The 26,505-nt window shown below is 44.4% G+C and overlaps 1 protein-coding gene across 1 annotated transcript in view; it reads right to left on the bottom strand.

Moving 5' to 3' along the window:
- UHRF2 (ubiquitin like with PHD and ring finger domains 2) overlaps positions 1-26,505 on the bottom strand; it is a 142,002-nt gene that overhangs the window by 60,088 nt on the left and 55,409 nt on the right. Inside the window, exons 3-4 of the mRNA XM_063455111.1 lie at positions 9,543-9,781; positions 8,417-8,635 (exon numbers count right to left, since the gene is read on the bottom strand). Coding sequence (XP_063311181.1) covers positions 8,417-8,635; positions 9,543-9,781 — 458 coding nt within the window. The remainder of the gene's footprint in view (positions 1-8,416; positions 8,636-9,542; positions 9,782-26,505) is intronic.

Below are 26,505 nucleotides of genomic sequence, written 5' to 3'. Positions count from 1 at the left end.
CTGGGACTAGCAACAGGTAACCAGGGGTCTGGTGTCATTAACCCTGTCACTTCCACACTCTCCCCACTGTCTCGGCTGGGCCTATAGCCCACGCTTGTGACAGCACCATTGCAGGGATTTACATAAACTTTACGGCCATAGACTTATATGGTGAACATTTAACAGAGCAGACGTTCTTGGCATTATTAAATTAAAAAAACGGGACTTAAATATTTTAGAACATGTTCGTAGAAAAATAAAATCCTATTTTTATATGCGTTTAATACCTCTAAACTTATGGTTGGCATGGAAGACTCTCCCTTTGACACGGTCTGGTAGAATTTGCTTTGCAAAAATCGCTACTCACACCCAAATTCAATTATGTATTTCAGTCCCTCCCACTAATATTTTTGTTTAAAAATATTTTAGAACTCAGATGCTCAGAAAAATGTAATCTTTACTCTCCACCTTCCTGTAGAAGGTAAAATGCACCGGGCACAACCCAGGGTCAACTTTGGTTTTAATCTACCCGACTTGCTGGAGTATAACTTGTCAGCTAAATACCTCCATGGAGTCTGTATGGCTTGGGAGGATCGGAATACTCACAGCCATTTAGGTCAACAAATCCATCAGGATGTTCATTTGCACAATTGTTACTCCTTATGTAGATTTGCCTACAGATGTTAGGGAAAAGTCAACTTTTGGCTGTCACCATTAAATCATGCACTTGATTAGACTGTGCCTGGGCATTCACTGGCAATATTCAATGTTTAACTCCTTTTTGGCCAACCCCTTATTTCAATGTTGACAGGTAGCATATCCTTACACTCATTGGGGTAGAGGAGGAGTCAAGTATATTGGCGCCTGGCTTGATATGGATTCTAATACCTTACTATCCATCTCAGACTTTCAAGGTAAATACCTCAATTTCCCCACACCTTTTTATTCTTTTCTTCAAATTCATATTGTCTTACAATCTCTCAAATCTAATTTCATACCTGCAGACTGGGAAAACTTTTGACATGTCACTTGACATGACAAGACTTTTATCCTAAAATAAAAATGACTCACTAAGCACACTTAACACTAGTATTAGGAAACCGATCACTTATAGCCCTCCAGTCTCGGCTCCTGGGAAATGGTCGACATATTTTCCGGAGTTGGATATTGAAAACTTGAGTAACAGACATGGTCTAAAATTTCACAAGTATTACCTGCTTCTACACATCAAGAGATGCATTTAAACATATTTGTTACCTGGCTCGGGATCAATAGTACAAGCTGAGGTTTATTTATTTATTTATTTATTACTGGTATTTATAAAGGTTGAGATCTTCTTTGAATTGTGTGAAATGTGACCGGGAAGAGGGGGACTGGTTCCACTGTTTCTGGTAATGCGAGCATATCCAGTATTGAAAGAGTATTTAAAATCTTGTCTTAACAACGTTTTATATCTAATTTCTTCTTTTCACAAATATTTGTGTTCTTGGGAATAATCCCTAAAACACCACCTGCCAGATCTACATTAAACTACTTTTGGTTATAGCAGTGGTCCCCAGCAAAAGTATTCTATATAATTGGAAGCAGAGAACCTCTCACCAACCACCCCATTCCGTACCAAATGACAACATGCTTTCTGTACGGATTGGTTGGAAACTCTGAATGAGGAACGGTTGACAAGGAGTTTCTTTCAAACCTGGCATCCATTTATTAATTCCATAGACCTTCATAAGGTAATCCATTATTCATAATGCTTTTCAATATACAAATTAGTATGTACCAAATTTTATTGAATAATCATCCAATCACTCGTTTAAAATTCAGACTACAGTCCCTGCGCTTGTGCAGTTACTACAGTCCAGAGCAAAGCTCTCCTCATCTTTATATGGGCTTTCTTTAACGTCTATTCGACCAGTCCCCCCATGCCTTATGCATGCATGGTTGGCTTGGATACCGGGCCGGTGCAAGGATTTCAGCCGCCCAAGGCAAAAGCTCCATTTTGCCGCCACCTCATGTCACTCACTCCGTTACATACACACACACACACACAGACGCTCACACACACTGACAGACTCACTGACAGACTCACTCACTCACTGACAGACACACTCACTCACTGACAGACACACTCACTCACTGACAGACACACTCACTCACTGACAGACACACTCACTCACTGACAGACACACACTCACTGACAGTCAAACACTCACTGACAGTCAAACACTCACACTCACTGGCACTCACTGACCGACACACACACACACACACACACACACAGGCAAACGCTCACTGACACAAAGACTCACACAATTATATTTTTTGAGGCCCATCCAACCTCCCTGGGGTCCAGTATGGTGCAGCTCTGCACTCCTGCCCGCTGTTTAGTATGCCGGGGACAGAATGACGTCATATTCCGGCTCCCGGCATTATAGAGTGCACGCGAGGAGTGGGAAGCTGAAGTAACACAGCCTACTTCGCCGCCTGCCTTCTCCTTCCCCCCTCTCCTCTGGTCACCTGCATTTGTTGGCAGAGCAGGCACCTGCCATCAGGTTAAGCAGGTGCCTGCTCTGCCTTACCTAGCACAGTTTCGGGAGTGACCAAATGGCCACCTCCTGGCCCTTGTGACAGGGTTCCTCTTTGAGACCACATTTTCGGGCACCTGGACAAGGCGGCTCACGAGCCGCTATTCCAGTGCTGCGGCCCAAGACAGGGGGAGCCCACCAGGAAATATTCCAGTGGGCGCCCCAGCAAATGCTTAGTTCGTCTAACGGTTGCGCCTGCCCTGCTAGGATATAAAAAAAGGTTTCAGACCTATTATTTTAACTACAAGGCTATAAGCTTTGTTCTATGTTTTGTTTATCTACCATTATTCATTGATTCATATAAGATCTTTATACTACAGGTTGTTACTGTGCAAGAAATTTGATAATCCCATTCAGAATCAACGACATGACATGTTCCTTTTCATGTCTTCATGACTGCAATAAATCCTTATTTGTCTGTTCAACCCGCTGAAAATACTAATTAAAAACATTATAACTCAAAATAAGGTGATCAATTTCCAAAGTTAATTTGCCAGTGATTTCTACACTCTTTCCATTCGTTATCCTGGCCAGTAATGAAAGGGGGGCCAAGAAATCATCAATACCAAACGAAATAAACAACTTTTAATCACTCATTACATTATAAATGTAAAATACTATTTCAAAAATAATTTCTGCTGAGTACGCATGTGGAATATACAAATACCTCTGTATTTCAAGGCATTATCCCGATACTGACGATTTCTAACATAGCCTAAACAAAAGCCAGTAAATGAAACAAAACCTAACCACCAAATCGAGATTTCCACGTAGCATTAAGAAATGCAACTCCCACTTCTAGTCCACTGCGATGCCGTTGAAGCTATTATCTTTGAATGTTAAAGGCCTTAATGCCCCGAGTAAAAGATGCCTTATGTTTAGGGAACTTAGGCGCTTGAATCCGGATATAGCGTTCCTGCAGGACACATGTGCCAGCGCCAGCGAAGTTTGCTTTGAGGGATCATACGTTCAGAACTGTATTTGAGGCGAGAGCTTTGAACAAAAAGAATGGAGTAGCTGTTCTTATACACCACAGATGCCCTTTTCGAATAGGAAATGTGATAGCGGATCCGGCTGGACGCTTTTTATTGCTTTCAGGGAGTTTGTATTCCCACACGATCCACTTCCTAAATATTTATGCCCCCAACAACCCTTCCGACGAATTTTGGGACAATATGGCCCAAACAGTTAATGGCTTACCGCATGGCATGATTGTCGTGGGAGGGGATCTTAATGCCGCTCCGTGTCCAGCTGTTGACCGGAGCCATAGCGGCGGGATACCAAGGTCGCATAGAAGGGGGGGCCAGGATAAGCTGCTCCGCACGTTTATTCAGCGCACAGGCCTTTTGGACATTTGGAGGGCTCACCATCCTGATGACCGTGACTATACTTTTTATTCTGCGCCCCATGGGACTTACTCCAGGATCGACCTGTTCCTAGTGAACTCTCATTCGGCGTCAAAAATTTCAGACTCCGCGATTGGATCTATAACTTGGTCGGACCACGCTGAGGTCACATTGACGATAGACAACTTGTGTACAGCGTCTCCGTGGTCCTGGAAATTGAATACTTCCCTGATACAAGATCCGGTCGTAGTGGAGACAGTCCGCAAGGAACTGTCTGAGTACTTCGTTAGTACAGTGTCCGACCTCCGCCTGGCTACGGTATGGGCCGCGCATAAAGCGGTCATACGGGGCATATTTATCCGTGAAGCTACGTTGAAAAAGAAACGTAAAATGCAATTATTGTCGTCCCTCCTGGAGGCTTTGGGAAAAGCTGAGGAGAAACATAAAGCCGCCCCGTCCATCAGTGCGCGAGATGCTCATAGATGATACGGCTAGGGCAGTGGTATGGTCTAAGAGGACGTACTATGAAAAGTCCAATAAGATGGATACGCTGGTAGCTAGATCTCTTCGCCCAAGACAGGGTCACTCCCACATCACGCGAATTAAGGACGCCGTGGGTAAGTATTGCACAGACCCCACCGACATAGCGAAGGTTTTTACAGATTATTACTTTAAATTATACAACCACTCTGACAGAGGCGACAGCAATCAACAACAGCGCGAGACTGAGGAAACAAGAGTTTTTCTGGAACGCTTGGCTCTGCCGACGCTGGGGGGCGGAGACGCTGCTGTCCTGGGAGCGCAGATCACGGCCGACGAAATAGACGCGGCAATTACAAAATTAAAAGGCAATAAAGCCCCAGGCCCGGACGGATTTGAGGGCGGCCACTATAAGGTTTTTCGTGAAGAGCTTACGCCACATCTGGAGACGTTGTTTAACGATCTCATGGAGGGGGGCGTACCGGACAGGGACATGTCGCTGGCCGACGTGGATTGATAGTGGCATGGGTGATTAGGGCACGCGGGAGCTGGACGTGGGCCTCCATGCCCCTCCCTCTATGATTGTGGGCAGGACAGATATTTGCTTGGTTTACTCCCCTTTAGAGGGAATATTGGGGCTTACACTAGGTGGCCTCCAGAATATGGCAGGCTTTCTGGGGGAGGTGATACTCTGGGTTAGAAACGGCACGGTAAGGTTGAGATTAGGGGCACTGCTTCACGGGCTGCTGTTGGGGGACACGTGACTATCATTCCCTCCCTTTCACCTACCCCTCCTTCCCCCCCCCTTCTCCCCTCCTGATTCTTCCTTCTATATTCTTTCCTGTCCCCCCTTTTCTATGTCTTTACTGTTTTTCCTTCCTTTTTCATTTCTTCTTCTAATCATCTGAATGGCTTCATATTCTTTTCCTTTTCAATCTTGGCTCAGACCTTGTCCTGTCTGGAAAGGGACGCTACTACCTGGAGCTTTTCTTAGATATGTGCAATTGAATCACTAAGCGTCCCAATCAGCGAGGCTGGACGAGGTTCTTCTATAGTCCGAAGGATATGTGACTACATATGTTTAATTTTCAAAGACATGTACATCATATGCTATCGCCAGTCTAGTTCTTTTTGAGTTTTATGTATACGGAAAATTGGAGGGACACCACGCACTCACATGGAAGCCTCGTTACCAAAACGCCAACGATATCAACGAAGCAGCAAGAGACTTATGTTATGCTTTATATAATGTGCCTTATGTAACTCTTGGCTCCTGAATATATTCAGGTTGCGTTATATGTATCTATGTTTCTTGTGCATATGTTGCTGAACCGTGATATAAATAAAGAATTAAAAAAAAAAAAGAAATGCAACTCCCACACAGAAAAAAAAAAAGAAGAAAAAAAAAAAAAAGTAGAATTCTGAGGAGTTGATGGAGATTACTATGCAGTGCATACACACCGTCTCATACACTTTTGCTTCAGGGAACAGCAAATGAAAACAGACTCCTGCTTGCCTTCCTTCATAAATTCCAATGTAGTGCTCATTTGTCTCACATATATTTTTAAATATATGAAATCCACATAAAGGATACTATGCACACGCAAAATGTACCGGTCATAAGGCTAACTATAATGCAGTAATTAATCAATTCACCAGATTTGTCACTTTCAATGTGTTAAGTCGTACATCTTGTATGTGTCTTTTGTGTACTTTGTAGAAATTTCAGAAGCATTCCTAATGAGAATTTTAGTGTGTATTCTAAATTTCATTGCCAAATCTCTAATTTGGCAATGACATTTATGTACTAACCAAGCCCCTTGAGTTAAGAACACCAAACGTTGCCCACACAGGAGCCCCATAACAAATGTACTTTGCATGCGCATATAAATTAAAGAAGACCTGTTAAGCAATACACGATGTAGCACACTCTACTTTATCACTTTTATTACCGATGAATCGCAACACTCTCAGTCCCAGAGTGTTATTTCCCTCCCGATGTAAAAAAATTCAATACATAAAAAAAAAACAAATATATATATATATATATATATATATACACCAAAAAGATTGAGAGCACTCAGTGGATTTTGTAAATCAATAATGTATTAAATATAACGCATACAAATCAACGTTTCGACCATCTAGCGGTCTTTATCAATGGTGCTGACATTTGTGATGGTTCTAATTACAAAATCTTATGGACCAAAAACAAATAGTCCTACCTCCCAAGCATCATGTATCTGATGGAGATGGTGCTGAAGGGAAACTCATAGGATGCAGCTATGAGAAAACACATACCCTATGCTAATCTCACGCTTTCATCTTTCAAGTAAATCCATACCCCCTAACAGCAGAGTCCAGTAAATCAGGAAGTCTATGGACGGGGAAAAGGGTGGGCCACTGATGCAAATCACATAACCAGAACTGCCGAAAGGGGCGAACATACCCAAAAAGGGGGCATGTCTGTGTCCCCCTGTTTCCCAGTGTCCCCATGTCACTAGGGGACACTTAGATACATTGGGACACTGTGAGACATGGTGACACAGACCCTAGGGGACACTGGGAGAGACATGGGGACACTGAGAAACATGGGGACACAGAGAGACATTGGGACACAGACACTGGCTGGGAGACATGGGGACACAGACTAGGGGACTCTATGAGACATTGGGCCTCTGTGTCCCTAGTGTCTCAGGGTCGCCATGTTACCCAAGTGTCTCAGTGTCCCAATATCTCAGTGTCCCCATCTCTCACGGTTTCCCCTAGTGTCTGTGTCACCAGGTCTGCAAGTGCCCCCTAGTGTCTCAGTGTTCCCAAGTGTCTCTATGTCTCCCAGTGTCCCCCCATGTCTCAGTGTCCCCAGTACTCCAAGTGCCCCCTAGTTTCCCTATGTCTCCCAGTGTCCCCAAGTCTCTCACCGTCCCCATCTCTCACAGTTTCCCCTAGTGTCTGTTTCGCCAGGTCTCCCAGTGTCCCCTAATGTCTCTCACCGTCACCATCTCTCAGTTTCCCCTAGTGTCTGTGTCGTCAGGTCTGCCAGTGCCCCCTAGTGTCTCAGGTGTTCCCAAGTGTCTCTATGTCTCCCAGTGTCTCAGTGTCCCCTAGTGTGTGTCCCCATGTCTCCCTGCAGCTTTTCCCCCATCCCACACTTACCTGAACTGTTGGCGGTCTCTGCAGGCTCGGAGCTGTTGTCTGGACTATCTATGCAGAGTTGCTCCCCCGCGCATCAGTGAGTAGAGAGAGGCAGGGAGGAAAATGCTCTCTAATTCCCCAAGGACGTATCAGGTACGTCCGCAGTCCTTAAGGACCGTTTTTTTTGTCGGGCGTACCTGATACGTCCGCGGTCACTAATTGAGAAAGTAATTACAATAAGTACCTAAATAAAACAACTTTTACTAAGATTAATTAAAATGGAATAAATAAATCAAATAAAGCAAGGTGTTCCGTTTTTGCGAGATAACGGCGGTGAGTATGAACACCTTGAATATACCGGATATATATATATATATATATATATATATATATATATATAGATAGAGAGAGAGAGAGAGAGAGAGAGAGAGAGAGAGAGAGAGAGAGAGAGAGAGAGAGATATGTGTATATATATATATATATATATATATATATATATATATATATATATATGACAGGGCCACTGAACCCAGACCAATTCACTGAGATGAAGTGGTCTGGGTGCCTAGCGTAGTCCTGTAAAGACACTGATGCACTGTAAAATAGCTCATAGGGTTTTCACTAAAATACGAGGAGCCAAGATTTGTAGTAGAATTCAAACTGAATTTCACATTTTACACAAAAATAACCAAAATAAAAATATTTTCAAGAAATGTCAGCTATTTGGTCTAAATTTTTAAGTAATTTTTAATTGCTGAAAATTCACAATAGTGTATAACTATCTGTGATCTTCCCTAGGATTTGACATAAGGAAATCAATTTAAGGGATTTCATTTGTTAAATATGTAAAAGAACACTATAGTCACCCAGAGTTTCTCTGTGCTTGCTCACCTTAGCAAAATCTTGGCAAAGACTTCTTTATTAGTTCTTGAGTTCTCTTTTAAGTTTGTAATTTCTGCATCAAACCAGAAACCCCGTTCCTCTGGTGTTTCTATATTGTAATTCACCATAACAACATCGCCCACTTTCAGATCAGTCCATTTTAGTAAAGTCCTTGCTCTGGGCCGCAAGTTGTTTGGATCTATTTCTACAATCCCATTTTCTGGATAACTGAAAAAAAACGAAACAAAACAAAAACAGAACACGTTTCAATTGGATTTGGAGGTAATAAAACAAACAACAACAAAAAAAAAGAATGTCAAATAACTCATATTTGTGGTATCTGTAACCTAAATAAACAAAACAGAGCAATGAGAACATGAAGGAAAATCAAAATTGAGCATGCATACCCATAGCATGTGCAAGGACTTCTGCTGAAGTTGGTGGATGAGCAGATCTCTGATAGGTTATGTGTTATGTATACATTCTTCAGTTAACGACTTCCCCTATCCCATGTACAGGACCCTGGATTACAGATCACAGAGTCAAAGCAGAGACTAACCGAAATAGACAACCAAGAAACCTCAAAAGACCACAGTTGGTGCCATTTAATAATCCAATCCAGGAACTGCATAAAAGTGTTTATTTATGAAAGATCAATGTAGATAGATGGCTAAAGCCACACACCCCGTAATTAAGTGGGAACAGGAAGAATCAAGAAGCAAAAGAAAAGTGATGGAGAGTCTATACAAGGTTTGTGGACTTACCTTGTACTATTTCTGGTCCACACATTCGGTGACATTTTTCTGCCTTTTATCTACATTATTCTTTAATACATAATCACTATTATGGGTTTTATGTGTGGATTTTAAGGCATCAGCTGTCTAAGACTTTTGAGTCACAAATAATTATGAGTCGAAGGACACTGGGCGCACTTCAGGTGAATCGTATGGCAAAATATACTTATATTGGGGTACTGTGAAGTAGTGGTGGGCATAACACAATATGTCCTGTGGTGGAACTGAATCCCCATATTTGTTTGCGGATATAGGTGATTTTAAGAAGCCTTATAAGATTTAAAAAATAATTTTTATGTGTGCGCTGTTCCTTAGTATGTATTATGTAAGAATATACTTACTCATCATATTTGATATGATAAACTGCATCTTCTTCATTTTCCATATAATCAGAGTAAGAAGTGGAGGGAACCGTTTCTTCATGATCCTGACTCAAGTTTCCATTAGTCCCTTTGTAAGGATGGCCCCCTTTTAGGTGAGATTTGCCATTTTTGTGTCCTTTTGGTCGTGTTACATTTTCAACGGTCGCTTCAAACCATGCTCCAATTGTTACATCACGAACATCCACCAACTCATTTATCTAAAATTGAAGAAATACAAATTTTTATATTCAGATTGTCTGGGTATCCAGGTAGATAAGAAATAATACACAGTGGGGTTGGTTCACCAGACACAGAATTTGCTGTTGTAATTCCGTCTGTTTGCATTTGGTTGTTACAATTCCTCTGTAGTTCAGTGAAATACCAAGGACCAAATGGTAAGTGAAAAAAGCTAATCCCTGCTTTTTTCTTTGTTTGTTTTCCTCTCTCAATGATCTAATTGTTGTAGCAAGATTCAGGGGTGATACAACTAAATTTTAAAAATAAATTTAAAAGGATTTTTTTTTTAAATTTAAATTGGATTTCTTTTAGTAAAACACTTTTGAATGCAAAAATCTGTCTAATAATAGTTTTATATTTAAGATACATTATAGTTCAAAGGTTATTCAACAAAAAATATGGATCAGTTTTGTTGTATGAGGTTGTATATTCCAGTGTTAATTTTGTCGACTAACAATTTTAGTCACATTGTAGTTGACTAAAATATTTGAGATTTAGTCAAATAAAACTAAAAACAGTTCAGATGACTAAAACAAAAGTGACTTTTTAGTGAAAAGATTATTACTAAATCTAAATTGAAATTTGCCGCCAAAATTAACACTGGTGGGTAAGACACATAGGGGAGGGAGAAGAGGAAATGAGACACACGGGGAGGGGGCTGGGAGTAGGAGACACACGGGGAGGGGGCTGGGAGTAGGAGACACACGGGGAGGGGGCTGGGAGTAGGAGACACACGGGGAGGGGGCTGGGAGTAGGAGACACAAGGGGAGGGGGCTGGGAGTAGGAGACACAAGGGGAGGGGGCTGGGAGTAGGAGACACACGGGGAGGGGGCTGGGAGTAGGAGACACACGGGGAGGGGGCTGGGAGTAGGAGACACACGGGGAGGGGGCTGGGAGTAGGAGACACACGGGGAGGGGGCTGGGAGTAGGAGACACACGGGGAGGGGGCTGGGAGTAGGAGACACACGGGGAGGGGGCTGGGAGTAGGAGACACACGGGGAGGGGGCTGGGAGTAGGAGACACACGGGGAGGGGGCTGGGAGTAGGAGACACACGGGGAGGGGGCTGGGAGTAGGAGACACACGGGGAGGGGGCTGGGAGTAGGAGACACACGGGGAGGGGGCTGGGAGTAGGAGACACACAGGGAGGGGGCTGGGAGTAGGAGACACACGGGGAGGGGGCTGGGAGTAGGAGACACACGGGGAGGGGGCTGGGAGTAGGAGACACACGGGGAGGGGGCTGGGAGTAGGAGACACACGGGGAGGGGGCTGGGAGTAGGAGACACACGGGGAGGGGGCTGGGAGTATGGGAAACACGAGGGGGCTGGGAGTATGGGAAACACGAGGGGGCTGGGAGTATGGGAAACACGAGGGGGCTGGGAGTATGGGAAACACGAGGGGGCTGGGAGTATGGGAAACACGAGGGGGCTGGGAGTATGAGACACACAAAGTGACTGGGAGGAGAAACTGGAGGGACTGTGAGAGGGGGGAATGACTACATGGAGGAGCTTGGGGGAATGAGATTTGTGGAGGGGCTGGGGGAGGAATTGAGACCCATGGGCGGCTGGAGGAATGAGACACATGGGGGAGATGAGTTGGATGGAGGGGCTGGGAGGGGACACACAGCGATAGAGGAGAAAGAGATAAGGTGCGGAGGGAAGAGACACACAAATGGGGCTATGGAGAGACAAACACACAGAGGGGCTGGGAGGGAGGTTGAAGAGCCACAGAGGGTTCGGGAAGGGGCAAAGAGACAGACAGAGGCTTGGGGACGACGAAACACAAAGACACAGAGGAGCTGGATGAGGGGCAATAGGGACAGATGCTGTAACTAAACCCATGAGATTTTATTAGATTGACTAAATACTATGAGATTTTATGAGATCTTTTGACAGAGTTGGAATTTCAATGAACAAAGACAATGTGAGTATTCTATAATTTTTTTTGAAAAACTTTTTTTTTACAGGGGTGAGTGGTGACAGATAAAAACAACTGCAACAGAAATATTTTATTTGAGAGTATGTACGTATGTGTGACAAATTAATTGAAGAATAATTTAGCTGCTTGTTATAAAATTAGAAAGAAAAAAAACCTTGCTAACAAGCTGGGTACTACATTCACAACCCATTTCCTAGAGGGTTTTATGCAGTGGCAGAACAAACGTGTTCATGCATATATATCCAAAGTTTGCTCAATAGATGTGCATAATGCTAATAACATAACTATGTACCTTACACTGAATATTTCTAACATGTTCAACTCCACAATGTCAAGTTTGGTTTTCTTCACAGCACATCTATGACATTCAATATCTCAATTCAGTGCCAATCTCAGATGTATAGTGTGTTAAGTCATAGTAAAAAGAAGTGAGCCAATAATTGTACTCTACATAGAGTCTCTTCATGAGTTTGTAAAATGTATTTCATTTAACTAAAACGGAAATCTCATGATGTGTCATCAATACGTAAGAAAATAACATTGCTATGATTAAACGCTATTTTCATTCAGAAATACTAACCAAATGAGATTCTAATAACACTGTCTAAACCAAGTGAGTAACTCTTATATTTGTTTGATCCTTCAAGCCAGGAAATTGGAATTCCACAAGTTTTTGATCTTAAGTTAAATCATGGGTTCTCCAGGAATGCCTGATACTTTTTTTATGTCCCGAATGAAGAAAATCTTGCCTTGCTTGAATTATTTGGAATTAGATTACCAGAACAAATGTTAAAGCAGAGTTACAGTTAATATTATTTTATCTAAAACAACTTTACAAAACCAAAAAACACTTTAAGAAGATTTAACAGAGATAAAGGCTTTTGCCACATGTATTTTCCTAGATGTTCATACAACACATTCACTGCATTTACTGGGTTAGTCACTAATGTGAGAATTGGTGAGGAATGCAAATTTTATAACATGACAGGAGGCTTCGTATTTGCTTAAGTCTCTCTTTACTAGAACTCCACAGCAGCACAGAAAAAAACAACCAATCAGAAAAAAGTTAGGTACTATAAAATTCCCATCCCCATGCATCATTTCCTCTTTCTTTGCTGCTCTGCAGACAGTACAGGTCAGAGTACCTCTGCCTCCTGCTTCTAGGGTGGCTTTGGGATTTATTATGATTTATTTAGGATATATATTTTTATATTTAGTCATGATGTTTTAACTTATTTATATATTATTTATTTTTGTATTTAGTTATCTTTATTAGGTTTGGGATTATATATATTTATTAGGTATATATTTTATGTTTATTGTATTTAGTCATAATCCTGATTTTGATATCATATTATATTGATTATTTATATTGATTATATATATTTTATGCTATGATCTTAGTTATAACCTTTATACTTTTCATATCTTTATTTACATATTATTTATATTCTTTTTCCGTTATATATTTATTATTTTTGCTTCAGGATTATTACCCATTTTTGTTTTTTTGCTCGTTTCCCCTGTGTCTGTGGGGATGTTTTTTCTTGACATGTGGTGGTTTTCGGGGGGGTCCCTTGGGATTCCTTTCTGTTTGCTTCCTCCCCTTCCCCCTATACCACTACCTAGCGCTCTTCTATTAGCCCCCCACGGGCTACAGGCGCACGTTCGGGTGTCAGTAAACTAGCCGTTTGGCTGCCTCCTCGGACAACCCGAGCTCCTGTGTGAGCCTGCCGGCGACCGGGGTTTCTCGCGTTCAGACGCGAGTACCCTGCGGCCGGGTCCTCTCACACACGTGGCCGCATCTCCGCGGCCGACTTCCTCATAGAGCGGCATGCATCGGACCGGCTAGAGGAGGGTAGCGCCTGCTCGCGGCCCCTCTTCCACACGCGGTGATCGGACCGCAGTCTCCTTTCCATATCTTTCTGGCTATGCACAGTGGCTTAATATATTAAGCCAGTTCTCTATAGGTAATTTTGGTTGGTGTATGAGTTAGTTTCAAGTTATTTTTTATAATACATTTTATGCCTCTGCACTATCCTGTGTAATCCGCTTTTCATCCATTACACAGCTCATGCAGAGTCAGCTTGACAGGGGGATCAGGGGTCAACATGCTTTGGGTTCCCCTATCCTTGGATTTGTAATAAAACCATACACATGTGATGACCTCTATAGTGCACAATTGATCATGTGGGCTTAGATGCATATCCTGGTGCATCGGTATATACGCCCCTGATACATCTCTGGAGTCAGAGATGAGGCTATTTGGGAGGATACCCACTGTCCATGGCAATTCTAAAAAGCTAATGAGACCTGGCTTTGGCTCAAAATGGTATTCAAGACCAGTCCATGCTGACACTATTTCTATCCTATCAGGTTCTGTGGCTAGTAGAGTTGGAAGGTGGTCCCTTCCAAGCTCAATAAGAGGGTACACTGAGTTGGCAATTGTTTTACCCTACTCCTGAATATATACCACGGGTACGATAACCTTCAGGTGGCAGGCTGAAGATACAGGATTTTGATGAAGAAACCTCAGCATATTAATGTGCATGACTTATTCACAGTTCAAATGAATTGCTCTATATATCATTATTTACTGGCCACTATATCTCTGGCTCATTTTCAGCCTATAACCATTTCCGCTGGAATACCACATATGCCTGCTGGACATTTCGGGACTACTAGTCCCAATTATACGTTATTGACACGGTATTACGCTTTCTAATAGGGTTGGCACCTGGGAATCCTGTGTCGCAGGACACCCTGAAGATTGACATGTATTTAAGGGACTGTGCCAAATGCAGGGGTCCCTTATTACTCATTTAGGCGCAACCGGGATTGGCCTGCTCTGTATGTACCCTTTGATGGGCCTGCTATGTCTGTGCCCCATTGATTGGCCTGCTATGTCTGTGCCCCATTGATTGGCCTGCTATGTCTGTGCCCCATTGATTGGCCTGCTTTGTCTGTGCCCATAAGAACGGCCTGCTATGTCTGTGCCCATAAGAACGGCCTGCTATGTCTGTGCCCATAAGAACGGCCTGCTATGTCTGTGCCCATAAGAACGGCCTGCTATGTCTGTGCCCATAAGAACGGCCTGCTATGTCTGTGCCCATAAGAACGGCCTGCTATGTCTGTGCCCATAAGAACGGCCTGCTATGTCTGTGCCCATAAGAACGGCCTGCTGTGTCTGTGCCCATAAGAACGGCCTGCTGTGTCTGTGCCCATAAGAACGGCCTGCTGTGTCTGTGCCCATAAGATTGGCCTGCTGTGTCTGTGCCCATAAGATTGGCCTGCTGTGTCTGTGCCCATAAGATTGGCCTGCTGTGTCTGTGCCCATAAGATTGGCCTGCTGTGTCTGTGCCCATAAGATTGGCCTGCTGTGTCTGTGCCCATAAGACTGGCCTGCTGTGTCTGTGCCCATAAGATTGGCCTGCTGTGTCTGTGCCCATAAGATTGGCCGGCTGTGCCTGTGCCCATAAGAATGGCCGGCTGTGCCTGTGCCCATAAGAATGGCCTGCTATGCCTGTGCCCATAAGAACGGCCTGCTATGCCTGTGCCCATAAGAACGGCCTGCTATGCCTGTGCCCATAAGAATGGCCTGCTATGCCTGTGCCCATAAGAACGGCCTGCTGTGTCTGTGCCCATAAGATTGGCCTGCTGTGTCTGTGCCCATAAGATTGGCCTGCTGTGTCTGTGCCCATAAGATTGGCCTGCTGTGTCTGTGCCCATAAGATTGGCCTGCTGTGTCTGTGCCCATAAGACTGGCCTGCTGTGTCTGTGCCCATAAGACTGGCCTGCTGTGTCTGTGCCCATAAGACTGGCCTGCTGTGTCTGTGCCCATAAGATTGGCCGGCTGTGCCCATAAGAATGGCCGGCTGTGCCTGTGCCCATAAGAACGGCCTGCTATGCCTGTGCCCATAAGAACGGCCTGCTATGCCTGTGCCCATAAGAACGGCCTGCTATGCCTGTGCCCATAAGAATGGCCTGCTATGCCTGTGCCCATAAGAACGGCCTGCTATGCCTGTGCCCATAAGAACGGCCTGCTATGCCTGTGCCCATGAGAACGGCCTGCTATGCCTGTGCCCATTAAAACGGCCTGCTGTGTCTGTGCCCATAAGATTGGCCGGCTGTGCCCATAAGAATGGCCGGCTGTGCCTGTGCCCATAAGAATGGCCTGCTATGCCTGTGCCCATAAGAACGGCCTGCTATGCCTGTGCCCATAAGAACGGCCTGCTATGCCTGTGCCCATAAGAACGGCCTGCTATGCCTGTGCCCATAAGAATGGCCTGCTATGCCTGTGCCCATAAGAACGGCCTGCTGTGTCTGTGCCCATAAGATTGGCCTGCTGTGTCTGTGCCCATAAGATTGGCCTGCTGTGTCTGTGCCCATAAGATTGGCCTGCTGTGTCTGTGCCCATAAGATTGGCCTGCTGTGTCTGTGCCCATAAGACTGGCCTGCTGTGTCTGTGCCCATAAGACTGGCCTGCTGTGTCTGTGCCCATAAGATTGGCCGGCTGTGCCCATAAGAATGGCCGGCTGTGCCTGTGCCCATAAGAATGGCCTGCTATGCCTGTGCCCATAAGAACGGCCTGCTATGCCTGTGCCCATAAGAACGGCCTGCTATGCCTGTGCCCATGAGAACGGCCTGCTATGCCTGTGCCCATTAAAACGGCCTGCTATGTCTGTGCCCCATTGAATAGCCTGCCATGTCGGTGCCTATTTAAATGGCCGGCTATGTCTGTGACTATTTGCTTGGCTAACCTTTCTGTGTCCTTCGTTTGACCTGCGGAGCCTATGCCCTAATGACAGGCCTACGCTATTGGTACCGAACCCCTTTTGGCCGGATGCCTGGGGTAATATCACTGAGGAAAACCCAGTGCACACCAGTGTCATGGAGATAGGCAGGTGTCCAGGCAAACACCATTGCCATAGTGTTCAAGAGGGCACCAGTATACGGCCATCTGAATATGGTGGCAAGGGTGAAGGCCCTAAACCTCATGCCTGAAGGGCAAAGTTTCTTATGAAGACCCCGGACACATCCACGGTTTACTCAAAACCGACGACGGCACATCTCCAAGGAGAACTTCGCACCGGCAGGGACCGGTATTCAGACTCCTTCAGGAGAAAGCTGTGTTTTCTCCTTGTCTTTACCAGCTACTCTGTATCTGCCTCCCAGAGTCCTTATAGGTTCGGTAGTTTTTTCCTGCGTTAGGTTAGCTCCTGACCCTGTCCAGTGGGATTTACTTTTCTTACCTTCCGGCCTGCTGTTTACATTCTATCCGAGATAGAATGGGTGTATTTTCTCTTGTCTATGTTTATTGTTGCTTTTTTTGTTTTTTCGTGACTTCCTTTTCCTATTCGCTCGGGTCGTCGTGAGGCCTGACTGGGCCTCCTCCGACCTCCCGGGCACTCGTGGATTGCGGAGAACGTCTCCAGCTTTCCTCGGACTACCAGCAGCCTACCAGGACCCCGCGCGCGCGCACGGGATCCTGATAGTCGGTTGATAGTTTTCCATTCCTTGTTTCCCAGATTTCCCTCAGCCTTATGCTGACATTTATAATTTGGTGCGCCCTACAGTTTTGGTCACCCTGAATCTCTAGGGACTCTAGTTTGCGGCCCTCCATCACCTCGATCCGAGTATATTTATTTTCAGGAACAGAGGACGAATCCTCTCGTACGGAACCGGATACTGTTTTGTTATTAGAGGGCGCAGCCCCTCACTCGTCCTCAACCAGATACTGGGCTGGATACAGAGGACAAGTTGGGTGGACCCATTCTCATAGAGAGAACCGGTCTCGGATGTAGACTCTGCTGTTGGTTACTAACGGGTGCGGCCCGCTCAGGCTAGAAGCCGGACGCTCGCGCGATATGCGATCAAAGTAGTAGAGAGCGCGGCTCTTTCATACACTCGAAGCTCTACAGTACCTCCAATTTGTTCATCACACAGGCTTGTGCCTGTGCAAGACATTGATGACTACATAGAGGGGCGTCCCTCCGGAATTCAATTAGAGCTGACATCCACGCTACTGACTTCGTTCTAGAGGACTGCCTGGTCATGCAAGTATTACATGTTTAGACTAGATCCCTCTATGTGGATCTCCTGTGATGGATCTACTGGATCCGGGCCGCTGTAAAACACGCAAGGAATACTCAGAGGTATGACGGGGGGAGTCTCCCATTTATTTACACACACTCCTGGAGATGGTACGCTAACGGATGGTCCTCCGGTTTTTTGAGAGTGCAGGTTTTTGGCATATTCTGCACCGTATAATACAGAGTTTGCTTTCTGTTTTGGATATCCAGACCATTACGAGCAAACTGAGCAGACAGTTTCTCCCATGTCAAGATGTCAGGAGATACGGAGACCTTCATGGAGCAAACAGGCACTGCCTTGCTTGGGTAACAACATTAAGGAAGGCCTATTGCCCGGTCTGAAGGTAAAACCGTACGTATGGGTCACATGGTAAATCAGGAATCCCCGGTTGTCTTGACTTCTCCGTTCTTTACGATCTTGGGATAAGATGGCATGACTGCCCCGTCTCTTCGGAGCGCATACCTGGTGAACATGGTTCGGAGATGGAGGACCCTTCGTCTATACTCTATTCATCCCTCACGGGAGCCGTCTGTTTTTGGATTCGCGCTAACCTCCTTTTTCAACTACCGTCGAGGAGATCTACGAGACTTTACGGAGGTACCTGGTGTGCCCCGACTCCTACAGACATCTTTCACTCTTTGATGAGGGCATTGCTGGATGGAAATCTGCGTTCCGGTTGGCTTTTCCCCTTCCTTTGAAGGTTTCCAGGATTCACTATTCCCAGTATAGTCGACCACCGTCCTTCCGCACAAGTTCAGTTCGGAACCCTGAATGGACGTCCTTTGGAGTCTTTCTCTACTGCGTCCGAGGTTTACACAGCCCATTTGGAATCTTAAAATCACTTAGAATACGGCTAGTTTGGCCACACTCTTGCCTGCATTATGAATTTAGCCTCGGATGAGACATCTCACCGGGTAGGACAGGAAGGAACGAAAGATCCTCCTCGGTTTCTAGTGCGATTTTGGTAGTGGACTTGGGCGCATTCCTTGAGATTGGAGATCTACCTGCAAGGCCACATCGCCAAATGTCCCTGACACAATCGGAGGAGCCGCCTTACGGATCATGAGTTGAGACATGGTGACAGTTTCTTCTCGCGTCCCCAAGTCCGAACTTGACCTTCGATATTACAGCTACAGGAATGTGGCTGATAGGTCAGCTTGCCAGCTCATGGACCGGCTGCTAGGAAACAAATCGCAACCACATACAATGGATTTACCAGCGGATGGTACTTTTTTCCGTAATTGAGATCCTTCGTCGGCTGGCATTTTGTTTGATCCGTCTACTGTCAGTTATCGTACTTGGAATGTCCAATTAGGATTACGCTGATATTTCCTGGAATAGATACCAGCGACACAAACAGTGTTGGATTGGTGAATTGAGCGTTGAAACAGCAAATACGAAGCCTCCTGTCATGTTATAAAATTGTAGATTATGCTAGCTTTAGTGTACCTATAATCTTAATTTTATTAATGACAGGAGGCGAGTATTTCCCACCCATTCTTGTCCCTCCCTTGTTTAATGTTATAGTTTAGATTATCAGGTACGTATGCAACTCTGTTTGTTGTCTCTGATACCTGTCGCTTGTTCCTTATGTCTGTGTTTCTTTCCATAAGTAGGGTTGGGATATCTACATATTAAGGTTAATTTTGGTTGCTACATTGGGTACCTACATGTTTATTCTGAGTACATTTCATTGGATAATCAACCTGTCGATTCTGTTTTTTTCTCGTTTCAGTTTACAGTCCATCAACACTATCTAGTTTGACAGTTACTCTTGGATGGTGGACATCGTTATATTCATCGTATCTAGGACTTAGTTTCTTCCCCATGATGTTCTCTGCCTTTTATTCTGTTTTGTCGCAGCTTGAAAGAGGAAATTATGCATGGGGATGGGAATTTTATAGTACCTAACTTTTTTCTGATTGGTTGTTTTTTCTGTGCTGCTGTGGAGTTCTAGTAAAGAGAGACTTAAGCAAATACTCGCCTCCTGTCATTAATAAAATTAAGATTATAGGTACACTAAAGCTAGCATAATCTACAATTAAATTTAAAATTTAGGGCCACAGTGCCCAAACTAGAAGTATAACTGACTTGGAGAATTTCTCAAGTTTGGCTAATTTGGGGCTTAAATTTAAAGATCACTTAATTCACTCTGCATTCCTGATAATTCTGAATTTAGTGAATAATAACCCTGTATTAACCCTTTCCATTATCCAGGGTCCTGTCTCTCTCCCTCCACTTAATTTGTGCTCGCGAGAGTAGAACCCGAAGGAGCTGCAAGCTGAGCTCCCGGATCTGCCGGCTGCCAGCACGGTGCCTGCGGTCCTTGAAGGCACATTGCAGGGCTGGCGCTTGGACAGTGCCTGCCCTGCATTAGCCGGCAGGGGAGCGCCTCGGGGGAGGGGGCACCCTTATATATTATATATTATAATGAGAAAAATAATTGAATACAACTTTCACAATCATTGAGTGGCAGAAAGTTCTAGGCCATATGCAACAAGTTTTAAGGTGTCATGTAATTGAGAGTCCAGTTTTGGCAGGGTATCTAGGTAGAGATAAAGGAAACTTCCTCATTTTCTCTCACTTTCAAACCAGAAGTTTATTTTTATTTTTATTATTATTAAATTCTTTATTTATAGTTTTATTTACCATACAGAGTGAATGTTAATACAGTAGAAACTTACTTTCGCATAATATAACTGATGAACTGAACCTCGTCACGGGTTCTTGGAGGGGCCTGCTTGCCTCAGGACTATGGGCCCTGCAATATACCTTGCCCAATGTAGTTTAAAAGGCTCTGTTCATGTGAGGTATGTACTTTTGTACTCCAGACAGAGAAACCAACCGTTAGCCCTAATTCTCTGGAACTGTTTTGGACATGGGACCATGCGGGTAGGCGTTCAAAATGAAGACTTCCAAGAAATTCCTGAAGCCCTGAACTGATCTGGGTGATTTCAGATATGTTGGTCACCCAGATCAGGGCTATCAGGGAATTTCACTTTTGGGGGGGGGTTATGTATTTCTAGGGTACTTTTGGGTTGTTTGGGGGAAAAGTGTGTTTTTCTGTGCTTAGAGATAAATGGATTAGACTACCGTATATACACGAGTATAAGTCGACCCGAATATAAGTCGAGACCCCTAATTTTACCCCAAAAAACTGTAAAAACATATTGACTCGAGTATAAGAGAGTGGGAAATGCAGCAGCTACTGGTAAATTTCTAAATAAAATTAGATCCCCAAAAAATTAGATTAATTGAATATTTATCCCTGCTTGATACATGGCCAGGGAGGGGGGCTCTCATTCCCTGGTGGTCCAGTGGCATGGGCTGTGTAGTAGGGGGGCTGGCAGCGAGCTGTAACTTACCTTTCCTGCAGCTCCTGTCAGCTCCCTTGTCGCTCCTCCGGTTCGGCCAGCTCCCCTGTCAGCTCCACTGCAAGTCTCGCGGTCTGAGTACCGCATGGAGTGTTGCCATGGTAACCCGTGGCAACGCTCTGACCCCGCGGCTCTCGCGAGACTTGCAGTGGAGGAGAAGAGAGCTGACCGGACCGGAGGAGAGAGAAGGGAGCTGACAGGAGCTACAGGAAAGGCAAGTTACAGCTCGCTGCCAGCCCCCAACAAGACCGCCGGTCTTATAATGAGCCCGGCGGTCCTTGTCTGTATTATGGCAATGTAAGTTGCCATAATACAGACATTGACTCGAGTATAAGTCGAGTTGGGGTTTTTCAGCACAAAAAATGTGCTGAAAAACTCGACTTATATTCGAGTATATACGGTAATACAGTTCCTGACCCAATTATATCCCAGGCACATAAGAGGGATTATCTGATTGTGTATGGGAGTGTCCTGGACCTGAAGTCTAATGTGATTGTGTATATTTTTATACTGTGGATTACTCTCAGGTCCAGGGGGGAGTGCCCCTTGCATAGGGACTGTCATAAAAGGCCAGTTGCGGCTACCATTAAAGTGAGAATCGTTTTACCTTTCATGAAGTCTAGGCTCATGTTTGGGGGATTGGAGAGCTATATTCACACTCTGGGGATTGCTATAATCACTATACTTGCTCTTATAAGAGCAGCCTGCTTTGCTCTCTGGACTAGGAGAGGTCTACACACTGGAAGCTGGATCCTGGTCTTGGGTCCAGGGTGGGTGGAGGACAGCAAGACCCCAACCTAGCTGCGGCAGTTTGTGGGGTTTATGGTGGTTATGGTGTCCCAATGCAGTGCTTATGGTGCTCGCAAGTAGTAGGAAGCAGAGTTTGACGGAGGTACCTGGTCGGGGTGCCAGGCGGTCAGTCACAATAACAATATACAGTGTCAGAGAATTTTCAAAGCTTAAACATGGTCAGATATACTTTGTCATCTGTATAAAGATTGGACATTGAAATCATGATTCATAACAAAACATGAACAGAACATAACATTTTCGTGAGACAATGGTGTAATAAGGAAAAACCATTAAAAAAAAAAGCAAAGTCGGGTAAGTAAAGTTCCTCTAGAGAACGTGAGGGTGGCTCCAATTCTCTGAGTTATGAGGTCTCCCCCATGTCTCGGCTTGGAACTCTGTACCAAGTGCCTTCAAACCAGAAGTTTATTTTCTGTTGAATAACAGATCACCAAATATTATGAAATGTCTTACAAAGTCACACAAAATCTTTAAATGTTTCTTAGATGTGTCGAAACGTTGTCCTCTAGACTGACCTTCTGGGACATGTGTTTCTAATGTGCCCTGTAACTTTAAAGTCTCATTCATTTGTGTGCTTTTTTTCCTTACCTTTTTTTGCATTACATTATTTTGTCATTTGGTGTGCAATAGCTAGATTCGATATCTAGATTCAATGCTGTGCCATGTGTCTTTATACTTTTGATTGTATCCACTGGCTTATATTTGACAATTGGCAGTTTATGTTTGTATTTTCCTTTATTATGCATTATTTTTTTATTTTTTTTAAATCATAAGATCTTCTACCTAACCCTCTTCACGATTAGCAATACAGAAAGAATGTGTGCTGTAATGTGTGTAACTAATCACAGGAGCTTACAATCAGGCAGCCACTGAGAGTTAGCAAATTTAAAGTTTAAAAGGAAAGCGTGGCAACACAGGAAACACAATCACGATTGTAGGTATAAAAAATAAAATGGCATTAAACAATATACTAAAACGTAATGTTCTTAAATTGTCCAGAAGCACGGCTCAGCTGCTGGCGTAGCAGAAAGAGCTACATCCAGCGTACATTTGAGAGACTTACTTCCAAGTCCCCACTCCAATAAGAGAGACAAAATGGATCACTTCCTCCAACTAGATATTCCCATGCTGGGATGCTGTGATAATGCTCCAAAAGAGGCGATTTTTACCAGCCCATCTCCTAAGTTACTAGTATATTGGCAACAGTGAATGCCTCAGGGCAATACTTCCAGCCAAAATGCATGCAAACACCTTTATCTCCACAAAATGAATGGGGGCTGCGTGCAGAAGGTCGTGTATGTAGATCATGTACTGTAACAAGCCCATGTTTGGCATCTGTATAATCACCATGACAACTGCAAGCAAAGGAAGGGAAAGAGTATGGAGGAGATCTGTAATCAAAACACTATTATAGTTTATGAAAAGTAACAGATCAAAGAACACGGTGTAATTAATATCAAACAAGTTAAGTGGGCAGCAACATACATATACAAGCGACTTAATTTGAGTGTAAGCTCACGATATAGAATGCATGTGCGCTCCTAAATAAACTGTAAAAATAACCAAAATTTATACAAATATAAATATATTTATTACTAAATGGTAAATCAATAGATAGCTAGATAGATCTATAATTGATTAATAATAACAGGGTAAAATAAATGAATAAAATGGTACAAATCCTAATGGTAAAGGATATCACAGTAGGTGTTCCACACACCAAAAAAAAAAAAAATTAATATAATATGATATAATATAGCTATCTAGATATGCAAAAAACGCACAATGATATAAAAATGAAACAAAATATAAATGAGAGAACTCAATAAAAGTACCTTACCTCGGTGGGGGCCCCCACCGAGGTGTAAGCAAGAGGAATACTAGGGAGCAGGACGAAGTCCGACGTGTGAGGTGTGTAGTGCTGAACCGCGGTCGGTATCTTCTAAAAAGACCGCGGTAAGTAGAAAAGGCACTCCAACGGAAAACACGTTGCACCACGGTCGGTGCCTTCAAAAAAGACCGCGGTGTACGGAGACCGGCCAACAGCAAAACACGCTTCAAGTTGGCACTCACGGGGATTCCTGCACCCGACCTCCTCCTGCAACAGCTGATCAGGGTGTCGGACTAACAGCTGTGGCTTATCGACGCGTTTCGTCCCGCCCACGGGACTTTCTCAAGATGCAGAAACAGCCACTACCACTTCAGCTGGAAGGCTATTCCATGCATCCACTACCCTCTCAGTAAAGTAATACTTCCTGATATTATTTTTAAACCTTTGTCCCTCTAATTTAAGACTATGTCCTCTTGTTGTGGTACTTTTTCTTCTTTTAAATATAGTCTCCTCCTTTACTGTGTTGATTCCCTTTATGTATTTAAATGTTTCTATCATATCCCCCCTGTCTCGTCTTTCCTCCAAGCTATACATGTTAAGATCCTTTAACCTTTCCTGGTAAGTTTTATCCTGCAATCCATGAACCAGTTTAGTAGCCCTTCTTTGAACTCTCTCTAAGGTATCAATATCCTTCTGAAGATAGGGTCTCCAGTACTGTGTACAGTACTCCAAGTGAGGACTGTCCAGTGTTCTGTACAGTGGCATGAGCACTTCCCTCTTTCTACTGCTAATACCTCTCCCTATACAACCAAGCATTCTGCTAGTCTTCTCGTAGAAGAAGCGAAACATACTAAAGCGGATATTCTGTGCGTCCAAGAGACGCATTTCACGCACACTAAGATACCTGGCCTCGCAATAAAAGACTATCCCACACAATATCACTCCACCTACTCCTCCAAAGCGAGAGGAGTTTCCATTTTAATTCACAAATCAGTGTCCTTTGAGCTCTTACAACTCAAGAAAGATGTGCAAGGTAGATACCTGATCATACACTGCACCATGAACTATGTAATCTATATCATAGCAGGCATATATGGACCCAATTATAACCAGAGGATTTTTTTTACATAAAGTACTAGTCAAACTCCCTACTGAACATCATACGCGCAAAATCATTTGTGGAGATCTTAACCACATAACACAAATAAAACTAGACACCACGTTATCCACAAACTCCACTAGAACTAAAACTTTAAGAAAACAAGCCAAAGAAATAACAAAACTCGATGGAATATAATTTTTACGATGCATGGAGAACACAACACCCCAACGACAGGGAATTTACCTTCTATTCTCCAGTACATGGCACCTACACTAGAATAGACTATATCTTTGTTTCGGGAGACATCTTACCTAACGTAAATCAAAGCAAGATAGGAAATATTGTCTGGTCGGACCATGCCCCAGTACAAATAACACTGAGAGACAATTTTCACTTCAGAGGAAGGCCACCATGGCAACTTCCTGACGCTCTCTTACACGACCGAAAATTTCAAACTAAGTTGGCGGAAGACATAACCTCCTACTTTGGAGAAAATGACACGCCTACGATTCAGCCAACTACCTTATGGGAGGCACACAAAGCCGTTCTAAGAGGTAAAATAATCAGTAGACAATCATACCTAAACAAACGAGCAAAACAGGAGTACACTGATCTTCTGAAATCCCTTAGAGACGAGGCAAACAAACCGATTTTGCTCCCATCACCCACAACACAAAATACAATAAATACACTAAAGGGATAACTAAACGACATACAATTACAAATCACAGCAAACATAACTCATAAGCTAAAACTAAGCACGTGGGGCGTGGCCTGGCGGACGAAATGGCCGCATAACTTTCTAGCTCCTCCGTCCTAGCCCGCAAACCGCGAGAAAGCCGCAGCCCTACCTCGAAATGGGGAAAAATTCCAAACAGGGGAGCACCCCCAAACCCTCAGGGACACGCCAGGCCATGCTGCACACCTCTATGCGGCAGTTCCTGGCCGCGACACCGGACCCGAACTCCCAGGCGGCATCTGAGGCCTGCACGCAGTCGGACGCCTCCACTCCTGCATCTTACTCCCCAGAGAGGGATGACCACGTGACGGACCCACCGCCGGACTGGGTAAGCCTGCTGAAGGCACTGCCAACACGAGCAGACTTGGCAAATGCCACCACAGCCCTCCAAACCTCCATCAGGGCAGACCTCCAACTAATGAGGTCGGACATGCAGGGGATTGCAGACCGCATGGCCCAAATAGAGGCAGACCATGACCACTTCACAGCAGCACAGACAGCACAGGCAGTGACCCAGACGCAACAAAAGACCCAAATGCAGGCCATGGCACGGCACATAGAGGATTTGGACAATAGGGGCCGCAGAGATAATCTACAGATCCGGGGCCTACCTGAGGGGGATGAAACTCCCGCCCAATTAATAGATCTGCTCACGTCCATATTCAATGGCCTTCTGGGACGCGCCGGGGAGACCCCTATTGCATTTGTCAGGGCCCACAGAGCGCTGAGACCCAGAGGCCCGCCAGAAGCCCCCCCACGTGATGTGATATGCTGCCTGGAGATATATGCGCTGAAAGAAGAGATACTGCACGAAGCACGC

This window comes from Pelobates fuscus, chromosome 5, assembly GCF_036172605.1.
Source record: "Pelobates fuscus isolate aPelFus1 chromosome 5, aPelFus1.pri, whole genome shotgun sequence".
NCBI classification, from domain to species: Eukaryota; Metazoa; Chordata; class Amphibia; order Anura; family Pelobatidae; genus Pelobates; species Pelobates fuscus.
Note: the sequence above shows the minus strand (reverse complement) of the source record. Positions and strands in the feature narration are given on the sequence as shown.